The 18,296-nt window shown below is 36.4% G+C and overlaps 1 protein-coding gene across 2 annotated transcripts in view; it reads left to right on the top strand.

Annotated features, from left to right (window-relative positions):
- LOC125258452 overlaps positions 1–18,296 on the top strand; it is a 34,492-nt gene that overhangs the window by 4,448 nt on the left and 11,748 nt on the right. For both annotated transcript variants that reach the window (XR_007182623.1, XM_048175397.1), the window contains 2 exons: positions 788–857; positions 13,613–13,706. Coding sequence is in view for 1 of the 2 variants with exons in the window: in XM_048175397.1 (XP_048031354.1) it covers positions 856–857; positions 13,613–13,706 (96 nt within the window). In the remaining variant the exon portion in view is untranslated. The remainder of the gene's footprint in view (positions 1–787; positions 858–13,612; positions 13,707–18,296) is intronic.

Raw genomic sequence — 18,296 nt, forward strand, 5'->3', positions numbered from 1 at the left:
ATATTTATATAGCTATAACATTTTTGGGTGAACTAACCCTTTAATTTCAGTGACCAAAATACATATGTGCTTGTCTGGCTATCACCAGACCAAGCTCAATTTAAAATTGAACATTGGTCTGGAGAGTCTGCTATGTATTTTCTACTGCACAAGAGGCGTGATCAACGAGCATTATTCACGCAATTGGATAGTCCTTCAACCAATCAGATCAATGATCCGGGTGACGTACTTTGCAGAGCGACGCGAAAACTCCAGACAGGTTTAGTTTGTATTGGTTTGTATCATTGATCAGCGGTTTGCAGAAGCAGAAATGGCATTGAGCGATTTTTGCAGGTTGTGCAAAAAAATTAATGAAAGTGAGTGGTATTTACACCCACTCGAGCAATTTGTTTGCTAAACTAAAGTCATTCAGCATCGCCAAGAGGTTAAAAGGAATTGGATTGGCGGTCGTGCTTGCCGTCGCTTCTCTATCGTCATCGTGTTATACCCGCCAATAGCGAGCAAAGTGGATAAGCCAGTCTGTGATTGGTTCCCGCAAAAGTGTAACCAGAAGCAGTAGAAATGAATGTACGGGTTTCCAGACTGAGTTGCCGGGCGAAATCAAATCGCCGGCAGATCAGGCTGGGTTTACCCAGTCTACATATGTGCCGCTTTCATATATAGTGTAAAACAAGCCTCACAATAAAAACTCTGATTCTGGTGATCATTCAGCCACGGTAACGCCTCAATGCAAGATCGTGTGTTATGATGTGCATTCTGAACTCTAAAAATGCCATTTCACCCACAGGTCATGACACCATCCTGTTTTGGAGTATTCAATCTCCACTCTCTGGTTGTTTTGGAGAGCCACACATAATGTAAGTCACCCTTAGACAATACATTCATCACATTCATTTCTCCCCTGAGGATGCTGAGGGGCCGTGCATGATTGATACCTCATCTCCTATGGTAAAAGGTTAGGGAAAGGGTCTGTGCTCAATTATGTAAAATCCAGCCCAACACAAGGCCCATTCTTACATCAGCCTGTTTCCTGAGCTGTCAATCATATTGGTGACTCAGCTGAAAGGAAAGCCAGCATTTGCTGCAAAGCTTATCTGTACTGCTCAACTGCCTGGCCGCTGTCAGGTTGGCTAGCCACAGAGACATGTGGCTGTTCACTCTTTCAGTCTTTTGCTTTGTATATTTTCTCTCACTCTTCCCGTCAATCCCTCTCCCAACTCGCACAGGCGATTCTAGATCTGGTGGTTTCAGACCTAGTCTTTTATCTCATCCCCCTGAAAATCTGTGATTAAGTCAGCACTTAGCTCACTTAGAAATCTGTGAAATATATTTGAAAAATCTGTTAATATATTAACTTTTCTTTCATTTTTTGTTGTCAATTTTTTCTTTTTACTTTTTTTTTCATTTCAGTGACAAAATTACTGACATTTTGTTTGTCCATTCCATTATGTGTCTTAAATATTTATGTTAATAAACATTAAATTTGACTAAGAATCGCTCCAAGAATTGCTTTAGTCAAAAGGTACATATTGGCGTCAGTTATCAGCAAACAAATGCTTTATTCAACCCAACTGCAAATAAGTCTTTTGTGCAAAACTGTACAGTAAAAACTAGAGCTGCACAATTAATTGTTAAAAGATTGAGATCTCGATTCAAACACCCACATAATCTCTTTCCTAAATGTAATGATTCGGCCATGTCTATTAAACCTTTGAAAAAAAATCACATTCAAATTTGCGTTTACGTTGCTGCTGACCCAGAGAAAGCAGTTAGGCTATCCAGGTAGGCTATAAAATGGCTTCAAAAACAACTTTCAACCACACAGTATCGTTATTTCTGTGTTACAAATATTCAAATTTTATCCCAGAAGTACTGGGATAAAAGTTTATAGCTTGGATATAAACACTGATATCTACAGAAATGATCAAAAACAGAGTAAATCACCTTTTGAAAGTACCTTGGCACTTCAAATAAAAGTTTGTATAAATGAGGTGGCAACAAATGACTGTTAAAAATGTATTTGTCATTGAATCATTCATTCAAGAGATTCGTTCAGAAATGCTGATTCATCCAGTAATGAAATAAGTGAAGTTTTTATGAGTGAGTCGTTGAATCATTTATTCAAAACTGATCTTTTTCAAGTCAAGTCATTTAAATTCATTAAACATTTTAAATAGACTGCAGCAGTTAACATTTAGTTAGAACCTCTAGTAAATGACATTCTAATTTGTTTAGTTGTCAATCCGAATCATGTGAGAATTGTGATCTCTATTTGAAAAAATAAATAAATAATAAAAATGATTCTCAGTTTATTCAGAATTGTGCAGCTCTAGTACAAAGTGCTGTAGACAGAGAGAAAGCTTGCCAGTGCCACTTGCTTTGTATGACATAGTTGAAGTTATGATAATTTCTAAAGCTTTAAATCATGCTACTAAATTATATCAGTCATCAGTCTATTTCTATATTGAACCATAGGAATTCATTTCATGCTGCAAGAGCAAGTGCTCATTAGCAGAACTGACTCATCATGTCCCTGAAGTCAGCTGATACTTTTTGCCACAAATAATGCTAGAAATACAGCACACTGCAATGTGAAGCAGCTTTATCTCCATCATAAATGCATTACAGAGGTTAGAACTGTCTGCTTTGCATTTTATTACAGTAATTCATCAGATTGGATTCCTGAAATTACATAAAGTTTGAACTTGTTGGTCAACACAGCGTTTCATTGGGTAAACGTTTCCATTTTGCCTCATTATTTCTATAAAATAGATAAATGTAGATTAAAATAAGCAATATTAATTCATCTCATTAATAATTTTCAGTTAATTATATTATATTATATTATATTATATTATATTATATTATATTATATTATATTATATTATATTATATTATATTATATTATATTATATTATATTATATTATATTATATTATATTATATTATAGGTCTAGAAGTAACCTGAAAATGAGCCTAATACCATTAAAAATGATGGTGCTCCCATGTGGCTTGTCTAGTCTAATTTGCAGAGGACCACAGAGCTTTCATCCTTTTGTTAGGAGTGTCGCAAGGAGGATAAGAAATGATCTGTTCGCCTAACCCATGCCCGCATGACCAAATGAGCTTTTGAAATATTTAACTGCTTCAAACCTTAAAGGTCCCTCTGCTTTGAAAGTGTAAAGTGTAATACCGTGGTTTTCCACAAATGGGTCAGCACAGACCTGATGGTCTATTTTCAGAATGTCCTTGGTGTGCAAATGTAAAATCACAATGTGATTGAAAAAAAGTCTAGATAGAGAGAGAAAACATGCTGACGTCGACAGATACACAGCACTCCAATCAATCTCTGTCACGCACCAGCTGTTGTCACTGAGTGCTGGCAATTTCCTTTGTAAAGGGGTTCGGGAGATGGATTTGTTTTGGACGACAACAGAAATCAACTGCAACATTTTGTTGTGAGTTAGAAGTACTCAAATACTCAAATGAAGTTGTGACAACTTTAGTTCCTACATATGCTACTCTTGGTCCTGGGATGTATTTGTAGTCAGTGAGTGAATGTTTGAATCAGTATAAAGCTTCCGTTAATTATTGGTCTAGTGAGAATATTGTTGCTTTGATTGCAAATGCCATAAAATAACTTATATTTAAAAAAAAAAAAAGATGCTGTGTATTACGAGTGGGAAACATCCATGTGCATTTTGTTTTGTTATTACACTGGAATGGCAGAAAAGCAATAGATTGAGAGATAGTGTTTGAGTGCAGTTGACAAATGAAACATTCAAAATAACAAAGTGGCACTCATAATGAAACAACCGAAATGAAAACACCTGTCTGAAAGCTGGAGATACAGTACATGCCTGCTGCGAGCCATTTCATAAAGTGGTGGAGATAAAAAACGACTATGGTGAAAAGTGGTAGGTTGAGTTAGAAACTTTTTTTTTCTTGTTTTTTTACTCACAGCATGGTGTCCATGTGGATGAAATAAGTGATTTGTTGCTACAGCGTGTTGTCTGTGATCTGCTATCAAGAATCGGCTAAGGAATTAGTCTTATTAATCTCGTCCTTATATGTTCTGCCAAGACATTGATTCCTTTTCTCATCCTTATATACACTGCCAGGCTTGTGTGATTTGATGGGAATTGAGACATGCATTGTGTTCATTTAAGGTGATTAGATGCATTATAAGTGCAGGGTTGTGCAAATGTGCACAACAGCAGACAGGCTGTCTGTCTGTCTGTCTGTCTGTCTAGCTTCAAGGCTTGGCGTCTAGTCAGGCTTTTTGCCAAAACTTCCCAACAAGGTTTTGTCAAAGCAGCACTCAAAGAATGTCTTTGACTTTAAATTATAGTTATTATAAATTTATTTGAATTTCCATTCATTTTAATTCTACTTCCTTACTGTCACACTCAATGACCATAACTGAGGAAAAACTATGGCAGGAATACAATCCATAAACAGGTAACGGATGATACTTGAGATTGTTAGCAGATGAAACAGACTTGTATTGATAACTTTGAGGGTATGTTTAAATGAAAAATGATGTACAGTACTAAAAACTGAAAAGTTTTTAATTTGCATTTTACTTGTACAGATGACAACGTTGTCAAAATGATCCAGGTTCACACAGATCCGTGAAAACGATTAAAAACACTGTATTCTGCTGCCAGGCCAGTAGTTGGCGATGTCACTTTGTAAAGAAAAACTACATACCGGTCCCACTTTATATTAAGTGGCCTTAACTACTATGTACTTACATTTAAATTAATGATTTGATACAATGCACTTATTGTGTACATACATGTTTTTGCGTTGTACTTATATTTGAAAAACGCCTGCATGTAATTACATCTGTAATTAATTTCTGTAATTACATTTATAATTACACTGTTGACCAATCCCTTACACCTTACCCCTACCCTTAAACCTACCCATTCCACCAAAGCTTTCCCTAACCTTACCCGTATCCCAATTCAATAGCAGAAAAAGTGTTTTGCAATTCAATATGAACCCAATAAGTACATTGTACTTATTTTTTGATGTAAGTACATAGTAGTTAAGGCCACTTAATATAAAGTGGGACAAAAACAAAAACTGTATCATTTTCAAAAACTTGCACTTTGAACTCCATTTTCAAAAGTTTGCGTTTTTAGACCTTCAAAACACCGTTTTCATGTAAATGAATGGCCAAAATGCATAGAAAGATTTCTGTTTTAGTTGAAAACATTGTGTAAACAGACCCTGAGTCTTTTTTTTAGGGAAAGTATTGGTGCACACACACACACAGGGAACCACGCTGAGATGAGGGATGACTGGAAGATGACTTGGATGAGGTAACAGCAGTAGCTAGCAAGGTAGTCAGGAACATAATGCAGGTAAATATTCTGTAGCATCAGACGAGGTCAGACAATGGCTGAGGGAGTGTGTGTGCTCTAGTGCTGGTGGGCTAGGTGAGGTCTAGGTGTGCGTGGTTAGATGCCATGGGGGATGATGGGAAATGCAGTCTATGGCACTTACAGTAAAATTGGAACCGACCCTTCGCCGGGAGTTTGATTGACAAGCGATCTAACCAGTCATAACGCTGAATCTGCCATTTTGTCTGACAAAGCAGTCAGGAGTTAGAAGATTAATCTCAGTGGACTTGAACTTGAAAATGGTGTGTATTTACATCTTTCCACATTTTAAACAGCATTCCTTCTCATGTTCATTCATGTTTATTTGATGCTATAAATGAACTAGTAAGAAGAGATGATCGTTTCACGAGCCGCTTGAGCCGAGGCGCTACAGCAATCTGTCACGACACATTAAAGAGCCACAAAGCGGTTTTTATTGTTCGAATTTCTTTAAAAAATATATAGAATTTGAAAGCTGGGACATTGTTTAATATCAAAAGTAACCTGCTCTGTCTTGTATGTCGACGTGTTGTCAGTGTCCTCTTTGCTCCTTGATGTATTTTTCACTGCATGTGGCGTGACAAAGCCATAACTTGTCGGAAAAGCAACAGTAACTAAGGTGGGGGGGGGGGGGGGGTTGGGCGGAGCAGGTCTTTGCGAAGGGTCAATTGCACTTCAAATTCAATTCTGGGTTACAAAATGGAAATGCATTCAATGAGCAAAACACATTTTGTGACATGCTGAATCATAAACTACAATATACGCTACCATTTAAAAGTTTAGGGTCAGTATGATTTTTTTGTCAAAATTAAGTTTCTTATGCACACAAAGACTACATTTACTTGATCAAAAATACAGTAAAAACAGTAACATTGTGAAATATTATTACAATTTAAAATAACTGTTATGCATTTTAAAATATAATTTATTCCTGTAATGGCAAAACTCCAGTCTTCAGTGTCACCTGATCCTTCAGAAATCATTTTAATATGCTGATTTAGTTCACAAGAAATATTTATTATTATTGTTGTTGTTGTTGTTGTTATCAATGTTTAAAACAATTGTGCTGTTTAATATTTTTGTGGAAACCATGATAGTTTCATGAAACTCTATAGAGGGCGCAGACTGATAAGTCCTTTACATGCAATCTACAAGTAATCACATTATTACCGTATGACACAAGCTGATTGGCCTCTTCCCACTTGCTAAACATTTAAATTGTCTTGTTCATTGTTTGCTATAAGGTAGTCCTACAGCGCATCAGAGTTCAGAGTTCCTCTGAAACCATCCACCTCTCCCAGCTGCACCATCTAGTTTGCCAGGACCAAATACATTAACATTGCTCTATTCAGTAACATGCTAAAATTATTCCTAGAGTTGTCATAATTTATTCTTTTTAATCTTACTGACCCCAAGCGTTTGAATGACAGGGTACAAAAACCTTTTCGTGAAATATCTTTCTGTCTATGAAGTAAACTAAATTTTGTCATGAAATAAGAACCGTTACTCTTGTACGTACATTATACTCTCCGTCACATACACACCTGGGGTTCACTCTGTGCTGAGGGCCCTAGTGTTCAGTTTTCTTTGGCAGTCCCAAGCCTATCCTTGCTGAAAGTTTGAGCTCCTGGGCCCTCAGGTGTAAAATCCAGTCCTGACTGATGCACTATGTATAGTAGTGTAAATTTGCCTTGTGGTTTGTTTGGGACGGAAAAGTTTGTTGTCTTTTTAGTTTTGAAAGTGGATTAATTTTCCCAGAGTGTCACACAGATAACCTCTGAGCACCTCGGTTTGTGAGGACTGGGACAAGGAGAGAGAGGTAGATGTGTGATAAGGAGTTTCTGTCATCTATTCCCCCTGCTCAGCCACCCTTATGACTTATTACAAAAGATACTGACACCCTTCCTGACGTGTTGTATCTATCATGAACCTCCACTCTCACAGCCTAGTATAATTTGGATGCCAGTGATGTCTATATTTAGTCCATTCAATGTCAGTTAAGGACAGTGGCATATCTACACTGTAAGCATAATGGGAAAGTGGCTGATGTATGTATACTGAAGACCTCTCACTAGTCTCACTGCACCTTCTGTTTAGAAATATAGCATGATTCATGATGCCGACCTCTATAGAGAAAGGAAGTTTTATTTGGTTGTGTATGCTTTGCATTTATTTGTAAATATAGTGTGATTTGAGTGAAATCTCTTGAGAATAAAAAGATGGAATGAATATTTTCTCTGCCATTGTTTGTAGGATCATTTTACAGTCATTTCATTACATTTAATATTCGAAGGTGCGCTTTTCTGATTGAAAAAAAAAAATAATAATTTACAGATATTTAAATGGAATTGATATTTCCCCTTCTTAATGCACAGAGCATTTATGACTACAATAACTGAGCCATTGTGGAGGAATGAAGATGACAAATAGCCAATTTCATGTGACAGAACTCATTTGCATTTTACTGAAAATGACTCTAACAGAGCCGTTCCACTGGCTCTTAATCCAAGAGATGCATTTGATGGCTGTAAATGACAAGAAGACAGGAGACATGAGGATAGCACAAGTTAAAGTGCGTTCTTTTGTTGTGATATCTCATGTTTGACATCTTAGATATGCCATTATAATGGTCACCGTGATTTTGCCAAGTAAGATATGTTCCTGGATCAACATATTTTGTTGATCCTGGAACAACATTCCTGTCTGAAACCCTATCCCTACCTCTAAACCCATAGCATCCCTAAAATCAGAGGGAAATGATAGGTAAATAACACTGATATAGAAGCACCTAACCCTGCTTATAAGCCTAAACTTGACAATAACTGTAAACTTGTCCCTCAAATCTTATTGGTTGATTGGAAAGTTGTTCCAGGTTCAACAAAGATGTTGATCCAGGAACATATTGTACTTGGTGAAATCACATTCACCCCACTATAATAGTCAGATTTTAAACATCACATCAAACTGGGGCCAAAAACAAGTTATGGTTATGGTTTAAAGGAATCATTCTGTCATCATTTCTCATCCTTGTGTAATTTCAAACCTGTATAACTTTCTTTCTTCTTCTGAAAAAAAAAAAAAAAAAAAAGATATTTTATAGAATGTTTTGGTTATCACTGAATTCCATTGTATGAACAAAAAAAATATCTTCTTTCAAAAAAGACTATCCCTTTAAGATTGCTGAAATATTGTACTGACTTTTACATTTGGCACAAAAACACAAGCACTTTAGATAAAAACAGTTATGCAAGTCACGTAACAGCTTTAGTTTTACCCGTTTATTGGAGCATTACATTAGTTGTACAATTCTTCTGAGCAGGCAGTCTGTTTTGGCCTTTGCTTCTCAGCAGGTGGTTTTATACAGCGCAGGAGATGCAGATAACTTAAAGAGCTCTGTCTGTCTTGTCAGCTCTTTCTCCTTATGTTGCCTGCTTTCTGCGGTGTTTTCTTGCTCTTATAAGGTCGAGCTATTTGTAGCATCCTTATTTTTTGTTTGGCCAGTGTTAAGAATTGCTTACTTTATTTTGCTGGCTTTAAGTATTCAATTATATAAGAAAAACGTATAAAAAAAACCTGCAATATCAGATGAACCAAAATATCACATTTGTTTTTATTTTTTTTGTTTTTGCTGATCACTGATTATGCATGATTAAATTGTCTGACATGTATCATATTTTATAGGATAAGCAACATACAAAGAAAGAGGCTGAGGTGTAGTGGAACTTTAGTATTACCTGTCCTTTATAATGAAGGAGTAAATCATTTTGAATGGACACCATCAATGTATTCATAGAAGAATGTATTTAATGGAGCATGTATAATGTCCAATTCACTGTGGCCTCATCTTTCTGTGTGATTGCCCTTAGACCATTATACCTTTGCTTCAGAAACATTTCCACCACATTTGCACGGTTGAGTTCAGTAATGTAATAAATTGAGCCTTATCTTATATATATTGCACATTACATCACACAAAGAAATCATCATCAGAAGAATGAAACAAACGGACAAATGCTTGTCGAGACGTTTTTCTCAAAGTAAAGGACGTCTTATTTGATATGATAGGGCTATTTTCAGTTCAAAAAGGATGACCTTTACTGTACGCACAAGTCTATATGCTGTTGCATATCTTGTTGCTTAGCTACCAGACTCGACTGACATAGGTTGAGGTTTGTCTTTACACGTTGTTAAGTTATATTGTGCAAAATGGAACAAGCATTATCATAACAAAGTTAATTCCTCTGTGGCATGTAAAACATAGGGCGACATTTTTAAAAGTCGACAATTAGCTTGAAAAGAACGAACCTAGAGATCATTTATGATTTTATATATGTATTTATATATATATATATATATATATACAAACCTGATTCCAAAAAAGTTGTGACACTGTACAAATTGTGAATAAAAAAGGAATGCAATAATTTACAAATCTCATAAACTTATATTTTATTCACAATAGAATATAGATAACATATCAAATGTTGAAAGTGAGACATTTTGAAATGTCATGCCAAATATTGGCTCATTTTGGATTTCATGAGAGCTACACATTCCAAAAATGTTGGTACAGGTAGCAATAAGAGGCCGGAAAAGTTAAATGTACATATAAGGAACAGCTGGAGGACCAATTTGCAACTTATTAGGTCAATTGGCAACATGATTTTGTATAAAAAGAGCCTCTCAGAGTGGAAGTGTCTCTCAGAAGTCAAGATGGGCAGAGGATCACCAATTCCCCCAATGCTGTGGCGAACTGTTCAGAAGCCTGCATCTCTGATGGTATGGGGTTGCATGAGTGCGTGTGGCATGGGCAGCTTACACATCTGGAAAGGCACCATCAATGCTGAAAGGTACATCCAAGTTCTAGAACAACATATGCTCCCATCCAGACGTCGTCTCTTTCAGGGAAGACCTTGCATTTTCCAACATGACAATGCCAGACCACATACTGCATCAATTACAACATCATGGCTGCGTAGAAGAAGGATCCGGGTACTGAAATGGCCAGCCTGCAGTCCAGATCTTTCACCCATAGAAAATATTTGGCGCATCATAAAGAGGAAGATGCGACAAAGAAGACCTAAGACAGTTGAGCAACTAGAAGCCTGTAATAGATAAGAATGGGACAACATTCCTATTCCTAAACTTGAGCAACTTGTCTCCTCAGTCCTCATACGTTTGCAGAATGTTATAAAAAGAAGAGGGGATGCCACACAGTGGTAAACATGGCCTTGTACCAACTTTTTTGAGATGTGTTGATGTATAAAACAGTTAAAATATAAAACAGTTAGTTCCTGTCCTTGATTCTGATTGGTCAATAGCTTCACCTTAAAACATGGCTATGACCACTTCACCCAACGTTATCACTACACAACACCCTTAGCAACCATTCTTAGCAACATAAAATGTATATTCTCAGTTGATATTGTTCACTAGAAGAGTATTGTGAGAAAAAGATTGATTGAGTTTTTTTTACCTGCATTCAGATTTAGCATTTTCCTTCAGGTCAGTTCTATGTTCATGATAAAAAATCTGTTTAAAAGTCTGATGTATTATCTTGTCCTTTTAACATTTAAGGGGTTTTCCCGTGACTGACAGCGCTAGTCAAAGCATTTGTCAGTTGCGTCTTGTTCTGTGTTCACAAAAATTCAGTCTTTTCAATGTAAAAGTCATAAAGACTTTTACATTGAATAAAGACACACTCATAAAGACTGTCTTTGCCGCCATCTAATGGCATAATAATGTAACTTCTGTTGCTGTTCACGGTAGGAATAAAGGCTTTTAGAAAAAGTTTACTCCATGAAAGTTGCATTAATACATATTTCTGGCCTTAATATTTGTATTGTGTGGTAACCATTTTATAAAAGCAATAAGGTACTCGAGGCTAGTGCTGTATCGTGAATAAGTCACGGCTGAAGGGTGTTGTTAGGCACGACGCAAAGCGGAGCAGCACAGCCTCTCGTACCTTATTGCTTAGTTATATATAATATAATTCGATTGCTTCTGTGTCTTTAGTGTGAAATATTTGGGCTCACACTAATTTGGCAGTTTCTCACAGTGAGCACCAGAATTTAGTGGGTCTCACAGGTGGGACCAAATTAATATTGTGAGTTTTGGTCTCATGTCAGTGAGTATGAGAGTGTCAGATGGCTAATTTGTTTACTGGGCACCATCCAAGGACTTCCACCTTGACAGTAAAGTACAATAGTTGAATAAATTTATATAAATTGGAGGGAGTTTGTCAACTGACCAATCTGAAGGGTGTGGAAAGGGGGTTTAAAAGCCATCCCGTTTGCCTGCTGTTCAATACAAGTGCATAATCTGAGGCACAAATGGCACTGTTCTTTGAAAAATCTCAGCAGATGGCTTTCTAGCTGAAGGTCAAAAAACTGTAACAAAAGAAAAAAAGAAATCTCCTTCTCATTGTGCTAGTGACATCAACCCACATTTTACACATAAAACCATCTTTAAGTGATTTTGAGCCATTGTATCCATTGGGCATTACCATTAGAATGCACTTATGGTAGGTTAATGGTGTCATCCATAGGAAGGCAGCATCAAAAAGTCACTGTATTACTATCTAACATTCAGTCTAGAGGTTCATCAAGACTTCAGCCTCTACTGGAGCACAGAGCATAGCCCTAGATGGCCCTTATTCTTATTGATTATTCATCAGTGTCTCAAAGACAGCCTGGTCTGGCACCCCAGTGTGTGATTGGTGAAGATCCAGACGTCTTGACATTTGAAATGCCAGTGGATGAGTTGGAAAGTACAGTGAGGCAAAGGAGATGTGTAAAAGGCTTTCCCTTCTTTCTTTTTCCTCAAAGGAAACTCAATAATTGTGGTTTATTCTGCATTTGCTCAATTTTCCTCCCCATTTTTGCCTGATGTTTTCCATTTCCAAAGTGAAAATGCCTATTTCGCAGAGCAGCGAAGAAACAAACACAAAAATAGGAACAGCTTATTACTTTGAGATTCTGAGAAACAAACAGAGAAATGATCATAATAAAACCTGAATGAGCCTTTTCACAGTCTGCAAGTCAATAAAAACAAAAGAAGATATTTGGAAGAATGTCAGTAACCAAACTGATCTCACCCCCCTTTGAGTACCATATTATTTATTGTTCCTACTGTTGTAGTAAATGGGGGGTGAAATCAGTTTGGTTACTGACATTCTTCCAAATATCTTCTTTTGTTTTCAGCAGAACAAAGAAATTCATACAGGTTTGGGACAACTTGAGGGTGAGTAAATGATGACAGAATTTTCATTTTTTGGGTGAACTATCCCTTTAAAGTATGTTGCACTTCAATATAAAGATTCTAAGTAATGTTGTGTTTATCATTTTTATCATTAATGTTAAATGTTAAAACAATGTTATATTTGTTAAATTATTGAATATAAAAGGGTAAATGCTTGCCACTTTTTTTCTCCTTCAGGACAGGTCAAAGTATTCACAATAATTTCAAGACTTATTACAGTATAGGTGCATTCAATATAAATATATAGATTTATTTCATGTTTTTATTTTCTCAAATAATTCCTCTTTTATTTGTCATTTTTTGTTAATAGTTTTTGTCACTCATCAACAACGCTATTGATTAATGACATGAGTAAAATAAATGTAAAGTCATTTAACGCAAATAATAATAATGAATGCATAAGTATTCATGCCATTGCTTTGCCCATTTGAATCACTTCATAATTAACCATCTGTCACATGTTTCACATAATATCATGTATTAATTAAAACATACATATCTGAATCTTGAAACATCATTGCTTAGTGCATTTCCATGGAAACACAGCTCTCGCGTAGACCAGGAAACATTCATACTGGATTTGTGACAAGGTTCTCAGAGCTTAACAATTAGTGAAGATGCCTGGATTTCTTCCATTATAAGTACTTAAGAAACATAGAGTGCTTTGTGTTGATTAGTGAAAATGAGAAAAAGTACACTGGGAATGAATACTTTTTATGGGTACCTATTATTTTCTTCAAAGCACACTTAAAATGGATTGAAGCTTTTGAATAGCCTATTACAGCATATTCACATAGCACAACCCCCAGAAAACTTTTTCTTTTCTAATGCTATAATTTAATGAAACTGCAAAGGGCTTGTAAAAGATGCACAGTGATGTTTCCAATAATTAAAACATATCTGCAATATGAGATCAGTGCAGCTCCATAAGCAGGACCCTTTTATTATTTGTTCACTTAGGAGCTCGGTTGTACTGTACATCGGCATGACTGCACTTAACTGGATCCAAGGGCAGCTTGAAGGATCCGCCTCCAGAGGAAGAAACAGCCCTGAGGTAGTGATTATGGTCACATGTTACTCTTTTCTCATTGGCTGGTGGTGTAAAACAGCATTCACGCTATATGGTTTCAAATGTTTGCTTGCTTTAACCAGAAATGAACCAATTAAATCCACATATCCAGGACTTAAAACCAAAGTGTATTACATGCAGAGAGGAAGGAGTTTGAACAATGTCAGAGGTTAAATGTTAATTTAATCTGCTTTTTCACAGAATGCACTGTAGAGCCTGCTATTTCCTGCTTTGTAGTATTACAGTTTTTCTCAATTGCTTTGGCACAGTTCCAGAATGAAACATTTTCTCCAAAGATCAGATCTCTGGACAGTTTGTTTCTTGTTCACTCCAAATTTTAATTAATTTAAGCAAATTTATTTTGTTTTTGCACCTGTATGCAAAAAACTAAGTATTGTCTGCAATTTGCACAATAACTAAATGCACAAGGCTTACTGATGAGTTGATTCTCAGTGAAATTGTCATACTCTTCACAACTTAGAAACATTCTTTCATCGTATGAGCTATTACATGCAAAATGATCCATTCAATTATTATAACTTGTCCATGAATATTCCATAGATATCTATGTGATTTTCTGTTTTCTGTTTGCATGTAGCATATTGCTACAAAGATAAATGTACTGTATACATGTAAATGTGAATATTCTTTTTCTGTGTGCTACAGAGTATTGACTTTTTCCAGTAAACCTTTACTTACTGTTTAGCTAGACAAAATTGACAGTCAGCGTCAGAAATGTAGAACGAAAAACATTTAACATATAAAAATATTTGGGTTGACTGCCATGGTGAAAAACAAAACATCTAAGGAATTGTCTTAAAGAGTTAGTTCACCCAAAAATGACATATTTAAACAGTTCATGTGACTACAGTGGTTCAACCTTAATGTTATGAAGTGACGGGAATACTTTTTTTGCGCCAAAAAAACAAAATAACAACTTTATTAAACAGTATTTAGTGATGGATGATTTCGAAACACTGCTTCATGAAGCTTCGAAGCTTTACGAATCTTTTGTTTCAAATCAGCGGTTCGGAGCGTGTATCAAACTTCCAAAACCCCCCAATATTCAAAACCATCAGTTACAACCCCCCCCAATACAATACAACCATACCAACATTCAACCCCCCCAAAGTTGAAACCAAATCTACGCCCTTGTCCATATCCATTCTTATTTCTTAAAGTCCCCGTGAACCGGAAGTTGCAAACCTCTTTTCTCCAGTGTTGTGACGTATTTCCAAGTGAAACGGAATATTAAATAGAGGGCAGAGTTTTACTTTAGCACTCCTCCTCTCCATCTCTCGCTCATAGCAGACTAAGGTTGGAGGGGAGTGGTTTACGCGTTTTCAACCCAAGCCGTCAAACTGACGTCATCAGAGAAGGAACGCTATTCTAGACCGGAAGTAACTTTTCAGATTTTGATTAAAGATTACCACGACAAACAATTTTTTTCGGTGTATTAACTTGCACGGATTAATTGTTTACCACAAGACTAGTAATATGCACTAATAAAGTAAAAAGGGTCAATTTTGATTTCATGCCGACTTTAAGAGTATGTAAAATATTGTTTGACTGACCTACTAGTTTGACCTACTATAAAGCCGCATTTCCACCAAAATTACCTGGAACAATTTGTTCCAGGAACTTTTTCCCAGTAACTTTTTTCCCCCAGACCTATTGCTAGCTGCGTTTCCATAGAGGTCTAAAGTACCGTGAAGATAATTCGGTGACGTAGGAATGCGCACGACTTTCCAGTTCCTGCTGGATTTTGTCCTCTGCATGTAAGCTTAATAAAGCCTGACACTCATCGTCAGTCCATCGGTCATATTTTTTAAACTCCATTCTTGATTTGAATAGCAAACAACTCTTACTGCATGCACTGCAACAGACAAAAAAAATGATGGTTGAAATAAAATGCTGCGTGGAGTCAACCAATCAAAACGTTGCGTGAACTCAACCAATCAGTATGTTCAGCGCCCAAGTCCCACCCCTCAAAGTTCCGGAACTTTGAAAAAGTACTACCTAGCGAGCAAGTACTTTCAGAGGGGGAATTTTTCACCCGGAACTTCAGTGGAAACACCACCCCAAAGTTCCTAGTTCCCTGGAAAAGTTCCTGCGGTGGAAACAAGGCTTAAGTAATTGTGTATCTTGAAAGTATAAATGTGAAAGTCAAGGACTAAGCCTGAAGAAACGCCTGTCAGCAAAATACACTGAAAAGTGTTTGGCACTATACACATTCACTTAAATGTCTTTAAACTCTACCCATCCCCCGCTACCACAAGTTTTTTACATTTATAACATTAGGTTGTATTGAGCTATTCGGTATTGGACATGCTTTTACTTTATATTAAGGTAAAATAAATAAATAAATCAAGATCTGAATCATCCACTGTGACAAAAATTGCTGAGAACAACATTCACAGTGTGCAACACACCTGTAACCTTTACTCATTCTTAAATCAGCATGTGTTCTCCCATCAACTGAATGCCAGGCTCAGACCTCTTGCTCTGTGAGCAGGTGTGTTAGATTGTTTTTCTGAGGCATGCATCCTTTATCCTTGCATCATTGCAGAGCTCAGGATTATTTGCTCATAGTTGGAAAACATTTTGGGTGAGACTATGTTACTGACAGAAGAACAGTAGAGAACATCAGGTCAGTCAAAGATGCTTACAAAGCATGTCAAAAGCCCCAGGGGTGCTTGGGAGGTGAAGGGACAGCCGGACAAGCAGTCACTCGATACCTCAGGGGATTTGCAAGGACTAACTCTGACTGAATGTCCATTCGCAGTGCATTTTATTCAGTGCCTTTTTTTTCCTTCAAGAAATCAATCTAGAATGACTGATAGATATAGATTTAGATATAGATATGGATGGATTGATGGATGGAATATCCTTTTCAACGGCATGATCACTTTTGATCTCTCACTTACAGGACACTATAGGCTGCATTCAAAATACATTTTAAAAAAAGGAATCAATCTTGTCTGAGCTTCATCCCAGATTTTCGGATTTCACATCAAGCTTTATTGGCAATTATGTTCGCCAGAAGGCATAATAACTCAAGGGCATCAATTTGTGTGATCCAGGGATTTCAGGAAGGGTATTACTAGTAAATATAGAACCTCCACCTCATTGATTGCCTTTCAGCTACTCGTTGCTCAGTCCATGTACAGCCAAATGCTGCCTAATTCAGGTTCAAGCCAAAGACCATTCATCAGGATGAGGTATTTCCTGAGTGATTATACCTGTTATTTGTCCAATTAATGGAAATACTAATGGATGACACACAGTTGAAGGAGCCCATATATCTATAGATAGAGTAAGACCACTCTGTTTGAACTAATAAAGATGCTAATCAATCAAATAAATTTTATTTAAGATTACATGATTAGGGCATCTGTGTCCATTTTCTTGTAATATATAATGACATTTAATAATTGCTAAATGTCAGTATTAGCATCACAGTCAAATCTGCATGAGAAGCAATTGTTGACAAAGACCTCAGGCACACATCTTCAGAGGCCTAAACCCCCGCTCTTAACTAACATGCATAAAAACGAATCATAATCAATGAATGATAATCGTTCATATTGTTATAATTTGATAATGCACTGCTGCAATTTATATACAAATGCTTGTCCTTGCTTGTCCCTTCTTTTTTTAGCCACTAGAAAACTGATTTCTTGACATTTTTCACCAGCAAATCTAATTTGTAATCAAAATCTCATTTGTGATCAGATTTTAAAGAAGCTACTGCTGACCAGGAGTACAGCAACCTGGTGATCTCCACTAATACAATTACTGTTGGTGTGAATGAGGCTTTAGATGTATAAAAATAGGCAGCGGCTATATGCACTAAGTGAAAATAGCATATTTTCTTAGCGATATATGCTATTTACACTAAGTGCAGATAGTTATAGATGCTATTTACACTGTGAAAATATCAATATATTCTATTTACACTAAGTGACAATAGCAGCATTTTCTTAGTGATAATGACAGATTCTATTTACACCATGAAAAAGTATCAGTTCTTTGTAATAAGAATAAATCGTAATTTGATGCTATCTATACTTTATATTGGCAGATACTATTTGCACTTCAGTATTTTGTACATTAACAGGATGCAATAAGAGTGTAAAGTGTATTACACAATACAAAAGAGTATTGATTGTGTTTATGTGTAGTTTTCGAAAAAACCCTCCTTGTTATTTCTCCGACTCATGCATGTATTACTACACGTGACAAAATACCAGACATAATATTTATTAAAATTATTAAATGGATGCTGCCTTACTGGGAGAATAAAAACTCTCCCTACACTTTCCCCTAACCCTACCCAATAAACACTTTTAATATTATTAAACACTTGTTCGCAGTTTATTTCCACTTTTAGAACATTACATTCGTTTTTATTGAAAATAAATGCGAGCTCGGCAAAAGGCGGAATCAAGCCGCCTTTTTCGATCCATTAAAAGTCAGATCTGCGAGCGTTACTCTCTACTGCTGCACCACTGAAGATGTTGAATTCTGTGCATCTTTCTTAAAACTTGAGTGGCCCAACCAGACATTGGTGGG

This window comes from Megalobrama amblycephala, linkage group LG22 (genome assembly GCF_018812025.1).
Source record: "Megalobrama amblycephala isolate DHTTF-2021 linkage group LG22, ASM1881202v1, whole genome shotgun sequence".
NCBI lineage: Eukaryota > Metazoa > Chordata > Actinopteri > Cypriniformes > Xenocyprididae > Megalobrama > Megalobrama amblycephala.